This window comes from Manis javanica, chromosome 10, assembly GCF_040802235.1.
Source record: "Manis javanica isolate MJ-LG chromosome 10, MJ_LKY, whole genome shotgun sequence".
Lineage (NCBI taxonomy): Eukaryota > Metazoa > Chordata > Mammalia > Pholidota > Manidae > Manis > Manis javanica.
The window spans coordinates 49,247,967-49,259,227 of record NC_133165.1 but is presented as its reverse complement, the minus strand read 5'-3'; the positions used below and the strand labels follow the sequence as shown (position 1 = coordinate 49,259,227).

Sequence of the window (11,261 nt, the reverse complement as noted above, 5' to 3'; positions counted from 1 at the left end):
AGTTGAGTGTCATGGAAATGTTTGTTAAGTAAATAAGACCCATTTCACACATATTTACTTAGTACCTAGTTTGGGCCAGTGCATGTGCTAGGCATGTAGTAGGCATTGTGAGTCCTGCAGAGACTGAAACACAGTTTCTTCCTTAGTCGTTCACAGCTCAGTGCAGGGAGGGGAGTTAATATCTATAAAACAAATTTCCTTGTTATAAAGAAGAAACAAAATAGCAGTTACTGAGAATTATATGGCAGATAACTGCAATAGGTACTTATTTAATATCATTTGGTCATCACTTAAGAGATAACATACTTATAAAATTTACATTTAAAAATTATTAGCAAAACTGAACATTTAAAATGATTTGGCTATTTATTTTTCTTTCATGGATTACCAAAAGTTCGTTTTGATTATCCATTTTTTTTTTCTGAAGGGGCATTCATATGTTATTTATTTATTTATTTATTTATTTATTTATTTATTTATTTATTTATTTATTTATTTATATATATTTTATTTATTTATTTTTTGTTTTTGTTTTTTATTTAAATTTTTTTAATAAGGTATGATTGATATACATCTTATGAAGGTTTCACATGAAAAAACAATGTGGTTACTACATTTACCCATATTATCAAGTCCCCACCCATACCCCAACGCAGTCACTGTCCATCAGGGCAGCAAGATGCCGCAGATCCACTATGTGCCTTCTCTGTGCTACACTGTTCTCCCCATGATCCCCCACACCATGTGTACTAAACATAATACCCCTCAATCCCCTTCTCCCTCCCTCCCCCCCTGCCTTCCCACACCCCTCCCCTTTGGTAACCACTAGTCCTTTCTTGGAGTCTCTGAGTCTGCTGCCATTTTCTTCCTTCAGTTTTGGTTTGTTGTTATACTCCACAAATGAGGGAAATCATTTGGCATTTGTCTTTCTCTGCCTGGCTTATTTCACTGAGCATAATGTCCTCCAGCTCCATCCATGTTATTGCAAATGGTAAGATTTGTTTCTTTCTTATGGCTGAATAGTATTCCATTGTGTATATATACCACGTCTTCTTTATCCATTCATCTACTGATGGACACTTAGGTTGCTTCCATATCTTGGCTATTGTAAAAAGTGCTGTGATAAACATAGGGGTGCATATGTCTTTTTGAATCTGAGAAGTTATATTCTTTGGATAAATTACAAGGAGTGGGATTCTAGGGTCAAATGATATTTCTATTTTTAGTTTTTGAGGAACCTCCATATTGCTTTCCACAATGGTTGAACTAGCTTACATTCCCACCAGCAGGGTAGGAGGGTTCCCCTTTCTCTGCATCCTCGCCAGCATTTGTTGTTCTTAGTCTTTTTGATGCTGGCCATGCTTACTGGTATGAGGCGATATCTCATTGTGGTTTTAATTTGCATTTCCCTGATGATTAGTGATGTGGAGCATCTTTTTATGCGTCTGTTGGCCATCTGAATTTCTTCTTTGGAGAACTGTCTCTTCATATCATCTGCCCATTTGTTAATCAGGTTATTTGCTTTTTGGGTGTTGAGGCATGTAAGTTCTTTACATATTTTGGATGTTAACCCTTTGTTGGATATGTTATTTACAAATATATTCTCCCATACTGTAGGATGCCTTTTTGTTTTGTTGATGATGTCCTTTGCCATACAAAAACTTCTTAGTTTGATGTAGTTAGTGAGTTCATTTTTGCTTTTGTTTCCTTTTCTCGAGGAGATGGGTTCAAGAAGAAGGTGCTCATGCTTATATTCAGGAGATGTTTGCCTATGTTGTCTTCTAAGAGTTTTATGGTTTCATGACTTACATTCAAGTCTTTAATCCATTTTGAGTTTACTTTTGTGTATGGGGTTAAACAATGATCCAGTTTCATTCTCTTGCATGTAGCTGTCCAGTTTTGCCAACACCAGCTGTTGAAGAGGCTGTCATTTCCCCATTGTATGTCTATGACTTCTTTATCATAAATTAATTGACTATATATGGTTGGGTTTATATCAGGGCTCTCTAGTCTGTTCCATTGGTCTATGGGTCTGTTCTTGTGGCAGTACCAACTTGTCTTGATTACTGTGGCTTTGTAGTAGAGCTTGAAGTTGGGGAGCATAATTCCCCCTGCTTTATTCTTCCTTCTCAGGATTGCTTTGGCTAATTGAGGTCGTTTGTGGTTCCATATGAATTTTAGGATGATTTTCTCTAGTTCATTGAAGAATGTTGTTGGTATTTTGATGGGAGTTGCATTGAATCTATAGATTGCTTTAGGCAGGATGGCCATTTTGACAATATTAATTCTTCCTATCCATAAGCATGGGATGTTGTCGCGTGTCCTGTCCTCGCTGGCAAGAACAGCATGCAACAACAGCAGGATTCTTCTGCAGAAAGCTTTATTCTTCAGCTCTTTGTGAAACAAATGAGTTGGGCAGGACCCAGAGGGGAAGGAGAGGCTTGCTTATATAGTTCTCATGCTCTGACCTGGTTGGTGCGGCTCCATATGCCTTATTAGCATAACCATTTGGTGGGTCTCATTGGTCCTTATGCCAAGGCGCAATTAGCATGTAGTTTAGTGGTGTGGGATGATTTGTCATTAGGAAGTTCGGGGCCTTCCGGCTGCCCTGCATTGGGTGCTATTTTCTGAGCGCGGCTGCCAACATCTCCCCCTTTTTTGTCTAACAGAAGCTCAAGGCGGAACTTGCCAGCAGAGGCGGAGACAGAGGCCTGACCTCCATCATACTTCTTGATGCCCCCTTTTTGGAGAGGGGTTCTGGGCATCTACCCCTATGCAGTCAGGCATGCCTCTCAGAGGGGTCCAAGACCTCTTGCAGTGCTTTGCCTCGCATCCTCTGGCTGGCGTTGGGACCGCTTGGTACAAAGGGTTTGGACCCTTTTTCTCAACCCTCTTGCACCATGAGCTTCTTAAAGAAAGCTGTGATTAAGCATTGAGGTACTCGGGCCTGGTGCAGTGCCACATGGGCTCAGGGTGCAAGAGCTACCTCAAGCTAAAGCCGAGCTTCCTTCTTAAGCATGTTGAGCCACACTTGGGGAGAGGCGCTAACATCTATCTCCATTAGGGCTTGAGCAAGGATCACCTTGTCCTGCTTATGTTGGTTGCGGAGTCTGCATAACAACCAGAGTAAGAGCATGAGACCTCCAAGCAGGAACACGCCCATCCCAGCCATGCCCGCCCACTCCTTGACGTGGGAGAGAGCTCTGAGGAACCAGGAAGAGAGTCCTTCCGCTACGGAGATATCTAGACGGGTGGAGTTGATGTGGATAATTTCTCGCCGCAGCTCTTCTAGTGTCCCATCGAAGTCTTGGGACCAGTTTCCTGAAAGATACTGGGACAGGTTTCGTGACAGATTAGCTGCCCGTGTAAAATTTTTATATTGAATGCTAGTGATGCAGAGGGCACGATATTTCCGCTCACATCCCAATTGGGCCATTTGCCAGAGCACCTCCATTTGTTCCTCCACGAGATCTATGCGTTGATTGAGGATCATTATTCCTCCTTTCAGTTTGCCATCAAGTGTGGACTGTTGGTCCAGGGCAGAAGCTACTGAGGCTGCAAGGTTATTGAGCTCTGTAGCCGATTTGATGGAGGTGTCTAAAGCTATACCAGCGGCGGTGGCTGCGACCGCGGTCGCGGAGATCAGGAGCACTATGGCGGCTGTAACACCGAAATCGCGCCTTTCTCGAAACAGAGTCATGGTGTTAGGGGCGTCTACGGGAACAGGAACCCAACGGGGGATGCGGACTACCAAAGCATTGGTAAAGTTACGCGCATCCCAACACTGAGACAGAAAGCAGGTTTCATTGGAGCAGGAGTCAAAGCTACTATTGGATAAGATAAACAGAAATGGGGGGTATACGCATACTGGAGAAGGTGGAAAAAGGGAATTAGGTGACTCTGGACCTGATTTTGCTGAACACGTGTAGTTCTCGTTGTTATGGGTCATGATCATGTTCCAGTGTGCGCGCATGTGGTTATTCTCGCACCAAAAGGTGATATTTTTTACACCGATTCCCCCACCCTGGAGGGCGGAAAAGGGGGAGAGGTCGGTACACGAGCCATTGACTCCACACAGCATCCATTTATGGAAGGGGTTCATGCTCAGCTGCTGACGAAACTCGCCTTCGAGCACCTTTACTGGCCACCAAGCCTCATTGGCTGGCCGTCCCTCCATATCTGGGGAGATGGTAAACTCCTGCCTCTCAGTTGCCCACGTTACTACAGTTGACTGACAGTCAGTCCAGGGCCACAGCTCTCCCTCATAGTCGCCCACACAATGGGAGGCATATTTGGGTTGACGAGGCCTGTCGGTGGAATTGTTCCTGGGAGAGTGTACAAATGTGCCATTGATCCAGAGAACCATCTGGTGGATAGTCATGTTCTTATAGGACGGGCTCCCTTCCTTATTAGGCCCTTCAAATTTAGCTGACATAACGGGGAGGCTACTGGCCTCTAGAATTATGTCACTGAACCATCCGTATTTCCTCCGTTTCAGGGAGATACAGCCAGCTAGATTCTGAGTGGTGAAGCATAATGACCCATTAGTTACGAAGGATCGGTTTTCTCCCAGGGGAGCTACTAGGGTGTCTTTAACTAGGTAGGGCAAGTTCATACTAGAGTTGGTGGTGAAAAAGCGGGGAAAAACGGCTGCATTGAAATGGACAGGCATAGGCTTAGGAAAGGCAGACAGGATTCCCCATCTCAATACTCCCTGAGTCGGGGTCTCCAGTGTCAGGAGCAGGGTCAGGAGGTACAGCGAAGTCATCTCCTTTGTTTAGGACTTTCCTCGTTAGGTGCTCCGGGATCCAGAAGGGATTTTCTTCACCCTGGGGGAAAACACACACAGCTCCCCTGGATCTGATTATGATTGGATCTGGGCCCTTCCATTGGTTAGATAACACGTCCTTCCATTTTACTAGTTCTTGTGGGTCTTTTGGCCACTGATTATGGCGATCCGCTGCTGTATGGCCTTGAGCATCCAGATTCAAAAAATTTATAGTGAAAAGTGCTAGGGCTATGGCAGTTTTTGGTGTGGGGGGTATATCTTCAATTCCCCCTTTTTGTTTAAGTAAATAGGATTTGAGCGTGCGGTTCGCGCGTTCCACAATCCCTTGACCCTGTGGGTTGTAGGGAAGGCCAGTGATATGTTTTATCCCCATGTGATGACAAAATTGAGCAAATTTTGTAGAGGTATAGGCTGGGCCATTGTCTGTTTTCAGAATCTGCGGTAACCCCCATGCGCTCCAAGCTTCAAGGCAGTGCTGGATGACATGGGAAGCTTTCTCTCCTGACAATGGGGAGGCAAAGATGACTCCTGAACAAGTATCCACGGATACATGTACATATTTCAGTTTCCCAAAAGACGAAATATGCGTCACATCCATTTGCCAAACTTGTAAAGGCCTAATACCTCTGGGGTTGATCCCCACATGAGGTGCGGGAAGGAAGCTGCAGCAGTGTTGGCAGCTAAGGACAATGTTCCTAGCTTCGGCCCTGGTTATGCTAAACCGCCTGCGCAGCGTTTCGGCAGTGACATGAAACTGTGTGTGGAATTTTGAAGCTGTGGTGACAGGGTCTAGCAGGGGAAAGGCTATGCTTCTGGTTGCGAGGTCTGCCAGGTGGTTGCCTTGGGTCATAGGCCCGGGAAGGCCTGAATGTCCTCTGATATGAGTTATATACAAAGGAGATTGCCTATGAAGTAGTGCTGATTGTATCTGTTTGAACAAAGTGGCTACTGGGCTGGATGCTTTAATTAGCCCGGCCACTTCTAGAGATTTGACTGCATTAACTACATAACAGGAGTCAGACACAATATTTAAAGGTTCAGGAAAGATTTGTAGGACCTCTAAGACTATGCAACATTCCACTATTTGTGGAGTGTCAGGCGTGTAGCCTTTTGTCACAACTTTGCCATCATGGATATAGGCACCTGTGCCTGTCTTAGACCCGTCCGTGTAAACTGTTTTTCCATGAGGCAGCGGGGTTAGGCTAGTGACCCGAGGGAATACTAGGAGATGATTTTTGGCGAAGTTGATGAGGGGATGTTTAGGGAAATGATTATCAAAGGTTCCTGAGAAACTGTAAGCAAGTATGGCCCAATCATCGTTCATAGCACATAATACTTGTATCTGTTCTACGCTGTAAGGGGTTATAATTTTAGCTGGAGCCTCTCCGAAATGTGTCATGGAGGTTTTTACTCCTCTCAAAGCAAGTTTGGCCACGGCTGCTGGATAGTACTCTATTGTCCTAGCCTGAGAGGCTTGGGGATGAATCCAGATCAGTGGGCCGTGCTGCCATAAGACTGCTGTTGGCAGCTCTGGGGTGGGAAGGACACACAACTCAAAGGGTTCATTCGATTGCACTCTATTTAATTGTGCTGTCATCAAAGCCTGTTCTACTTTGCGAATGGCTTGTAATGCCTCAGGTGTGAGGGAGCGCGGTGACGTTAGTTGTGGGTCTCCTTCTAGGGTTTTAAATAGTGGAGTCAATTCAGTGGTGGGTATCTTTAAGTATGGGCGCAACCAATTAATATCCCCTAGGAGTTTTTGGAAGTCATTCAAATTTCGCAATTGATTATGTCTTATCTCAAGCTTTTGGGGGCAAATTACATCTGTGTAAATGGTTGCTCCTAGGAATTTGCTAACACTAGATTTTTGGACCTTCTCGCTTGCTATATTCAGTCTCCAATTTTCTAGGGATCTAGTGAGATCTATATATGCTTCTTCTATTTCCGCTGGTTGTGGGGAGCAAAGAAGGATGTCATCCATGTAATGGATGATCTTTAGCGTGGGATAGGTCTTACGAATTGGGTCTAGCGCTCGCTGAACGTACAGTTGACATATGGTGGGGCTATTTGCCATTCCTTGAGGGAGGACCTTCCACTGAAATCTGGCATCGGGTTGTTCATGATTAATAGCTGGCAAAGTAAAAGCAAATCTTTCCCTGTCCTTGGAGCTTAGAGGTATAGAAAAGAAACAATCTTTAATATCTATTATGAGCACTTTCCATTCTTTGGGTAAGGCAGAGAGGAGTGGCAGTCCCTGTTGTACGGGTCCAAGCATTCTCATTTGAGCATTTACTGCTCTCAGATCATGAAGCAACCTCCATGATCCTGACTTTTTCCTGATTACAAATATGGGTGTGTTCCATGGGGACACAGAGGGTTCTAGGTGTCCCACTTGGAGCTGCTCTTGCACTAAGCAATGAGCTGCTTCTAATTTTTCAGAGGATAGGGGCCACTGAGGAACCCATACGGCCTCCTCTGTGAGCCAAGGTATGGGCATGGCATCTTCAATGGCCCCTATGAAAAACCCAGGCCGTGACGGTCATTCTTTACTTTGGGCAGGATGGGCTCTATGTGTCCCTGTTGGTGTTTCCCCAGCCCCTTGCCAGGGATGTATCCCATGTCCATCATCATGCCTTGGGCGGGGGTGGAGTATTCATTAATGAGTTTGAGGCCTAAGTCTCTCATGACATCCCTCCCCCATAAATTGACCGGTAGAGGGAGTACATAAGGGGTGACTGTACCCTCTTGTCCTTCAGGGGCTCGCCATTTCAATGGTTTGGCACTAATTAAAGGGCTTGACTCATATCCTAAACCTTGTAATGAATGTGAGGATTGGGTCACAGGCCACTTGGAGGGCCACCAGGTTGCAGAGATAATACTTTTATCTGCTCCAGTGTCTAGGATTCCCTCAAAGCTCTTTCCCTCTATTTGAAGAGTTAATTTTGGTCTGTCTGCTAAATCTAATACTATGAAGGCTGAATCCCAGTCAGAGGAGCCGAAGCCCCTTTCTCCCCTCTCCATGTTGGTAGCAGGATAATTGGCGTGGAGACTAGGTAAAACTAAGAGCTGGGCTATGCGGTCTCCCGGGGATATAGGATAGATTCCTCTGGGAGCCGAACACATGATTTTTACCTGTCCTTCATAATCTTGATCTATGACTCCGGGATGAACTACCAGGCCTTTCAATGCAGCAGAAGAGTGCCCTAGGAGTAACCCAATGGTATTTGGTGGTAGGGGGCCTTTAAAGTCTGAAGGGATAGGCTGAACTCCCATCTGTGGAGTCAACACTATTCTGGTGGTGGCACGGATGTCCAATCCCGCGGAACCTGAAGTGGCTCTCCTTGGGGGGCCTGGTTGTTCCCGAATGACACTTGCGTGCTGGTTGCCCCATATATTTGCGGGCCCTGGTGACGGGGGCCCCTCTGGGCGTTTTTTGGCAACTCTAAGGGTTTCCCTTCTATATCTTTAATAGACCGGCACTCATTAGCCCAATGCCTGCCTTTCTTACACTTAGGGCACAACTCAGGGGTCTTTTGGGTTGTTTGTTCTGAAGCTGGGCTCCTACACTCTCTCTTTATATGTCCTAATTTCCCGCATTGAAAGCATTTGATACTTCTGTTAGTGATCCTGGCTTGTTTGTGGCTCTGTAATATGGCCGCGGCTAGGCCCGCATTGGTGAGTGGCCCTCCTATTTCTCTACAGGCTTTCAACCAGGCATGTATCCCTTTTTGTTTCCAGGGTGTTATCGCCTGTCTGCATTCCTTGGTACATTGTTCAAATACTAATTGCTCCACTAGGGGCATTGCTTGTTCCTGATCTCCAAATATTCTGCCTGCAGCCTCCATCATACGAGCGACAAAGTCAGAAAATGGCTCGCTCAGCCCCTGAATAATTTTTGTCAAATTGCCTGATACTTCTCCTTTGTTGGTGAGGGCTTTCCATGCCTTGGCGGCGCACGTGTTTATTTGTGCGTATACCTGTAAGGGGAAGGCAGTCTGGTCAGCTACCCACTGTCCTTGGCCCGTCAGCATATCATATGACCATGCAGGCTGTCCTTCGGCCGCGTTTGCGCGTGCCTGGGTCATGCTGATATCATGCCACAATGCCTTCCATTCTATGTATTGCCCCATACTAGAAAGGCATGCCTTAGTTACATATTGCCAGTCTGCGGGTGTCATGGCTGTCTCTGTTAATCTCTCAACTTGTGCTATGGTATAGTTAGCACTGACTCCATAAGCCCGAACGGATTCTGCTAACTCCTTAACTTGTTTATGGCTCAGGGGCTGGTGAGAGCGTACGCCATTATCCTCAAATACAGGAAACATTTGTCTAATTGCCTGAAGAGTATCTGGGTGGCAAAAGGAGAGTGCGCCACTCACGTAAGGTGGCGGGGCAAAGGGCGTCGGGGGACACCCTGCTTTCATTTTTTCCTTGGTCCGCTTTTCAACTTTGCTGGTTCCCTTACTTCTACACTCTGCGGTTTTATTTTCTTCCCCTTCCTCTGCGGACGTTAATTCCTCCTCAGATTCCCTATTGGAGAGTTGGAGGTCCCTCAACTCTTTCCAGGGGTATTTACTATTTTCTCCGAGGCGATCGTCACTCGCTTCTCGGGGCTCTTTCACTTTTGCCCTAGGCGGGCTTTCTCCCTCACTCTGAGGTTTCTTTACCTTCGTTTTTGTGGCCTTTTTTCGGCCGCGCGCGCTCTCTGTTTCCCGTTCCGTTTCTGACATGCTCTCTTGGATATCTGTCAATGCTCTCTGACCTTCTTTTATTACCTTTTCACATCTCTCATCTTGCAGACAAGCTCTAATCAGTTTCCAGAGGGGCCTGGTGCCTCCCCTCAGGCTACCCTCCTCCTCCTCTCTATCAAGATCTTTCCCCAGTTTGTCCCAGCTCGGGATTGAGAGGGACCCTGAACAAATGAACCAGGGGGCCACACGGTCTATCTCCTTCACAAAAGATCCTAAGACTTTGCTGGAGACCTTCAAGTTTCGTTCTTTGAGAGCTGTCTGCAGCGCCGTGACTAATGACGGTGCATTCCCCATGGTGCCTCCTTATTTACAGAGAACCATCAACCATCATCCTAAAAAGCAGGGGCCTCTCGGAACTTACCCCTCCGGGCTTTCTTCTGACCTGCAGTTCTGAATCCTCTCCAGATGTCTGAAGGGTCCTCCCTGTGCCGGTGATGTTCTGGTTCCCGGGATTCGGCACCACTTGTCGCGTGCCCTGTCCTCGCCGGCAAGAACAGCATGCAACAACAGCAGGATTCTTCTGCAGAAAGCTTTATTCTTCAGCTCTTTGTGAAACAAATGAGTTGGGCAGGACCCAGAGGGGAAGGAGAGGCTTGCTTATATAGTTCTCATGCTCTGACCTGGTTGGTGCGGCTCCATATGCCTTATTAGCATAACCATTTGGTGGGTCTCATTGGTCCTTATGCCAAGGCGCAATTAGCATGTAGTTTAGTGGTGTGGGATGATTTGTCATTAGGAAGTTCAGGGCCTTCCGGCTGCCCTGCATTGGGCGCTATTTTCTGAGCGCGGCTGCCAACAGGATGTGTTTCCATTTATTGGTATCTTCTTTAATTTTTCCCATGAGTGTCTTGTAGTTTTCAGAGTATAGGTCTTTCACTTCCTTGGTTAGGTTTATTCCTAGGTATTTTATTCTTTTTGATGCAATTGTGAATGGAATTGTTTTCCTGATTTCTATCTCTGCTAGTTCATTGTTAGTGTATAGGAAGGAGCATTCATATTTTTTAATTAATTTCCTTTTATTATAGCAATTTCTAACATACACTAAATAGACACAATGATGTAATGAACCATCAGCCAGCTTCAACAGTTATAGACCTATGGCTGATAATTGTTTTGATTTATTCATATCTCTGCTCACTCCCCTAAACTAGATTATTAAAAAAGAAAATTCCAGACATGATATCATTCCTCCTGCACTGTACTTATTTTGCAGATGAACAAAGTGAAGCTTATAGTTTAAAAGATTTGGTGAAGGTCACATAGCTAATAAGTGGCAAAGATGGGACATGAACCCCAGTCTGTTTCACTCCAAAGCCTATACTTTTAACTAGAATGCTAAAATTTGGGGAAGTTTACAACTGCCTCAAGTAAGGGAAGAAAATGGGAGTTTAGAAATGAATGCAGGAAGGCTTTGCAACAGAAATGGCATTCCAGGCTGTTGAAATACAGGTAGGGACTTTGAAGTGAAATGAGAAGCTGGTGTTAAGGCACAGAGGGAAGTTATTGTAGGTTGGGCTGTGATTTTGAAGAGTATTATTTGAGGTGGGGCAAGCAGCTTAACTTGATCAGGATCATTTGGGTTGGGGGGCATGTTTAAAATGTTGGTTGTTCAAACCCTCTCCAGACTTCCTGAGTCAGACTCTCTGGAGCTTGGGGCCTCCAGATCTATTTTTAAAAAGCTCCTCCTGGAGTTTCTGCTGCACTCTATAATTTAAGAACTA

At 45.5% G+C, this 11,261-nt stretch overlaps 1 protein-coding gene across 1 annotated transcript; it reads right to left on the bottom strand.

The window, feature by feature from the left end:
* Window positions 1-2,363: 2,363 nt before the first annotated feature.
* Window positions 2,364-10,332, bottom strand: LOC140844080 (uncharacterized). The gene is made up of 2 exons (XM_073215383.1): window positions 9,902-10,332; window positions 2,364-4,829 (listed from the first exon to the last, which is right to left on the bottom strand). The coding sequence occupies exon 2, from the start codon at window positions 4,766-4,768 to the stop codon at window positions 2,993-2,995; it is 1,776 nt and encodes a 591-aa protein (XP_073071484.1). The 5' UTR covers window positions 4,769-4,829; window positions 9,902-10,332; the 3' UTR covers window positions 2,364-2,992.
* Window positions 10,333-11,261: the final 929 nt, after the last annotated feature.

Bases quoted from the DNA above. Each gene is read 5' to 3' on its own strand.
- LOC140844080 (XM_073215383.1), bottom strand. From the start codon at position 4,768: ATGACTTCGCTGTACCTCCTGACCCTGCTCCTGACACTGGAGACCCCG.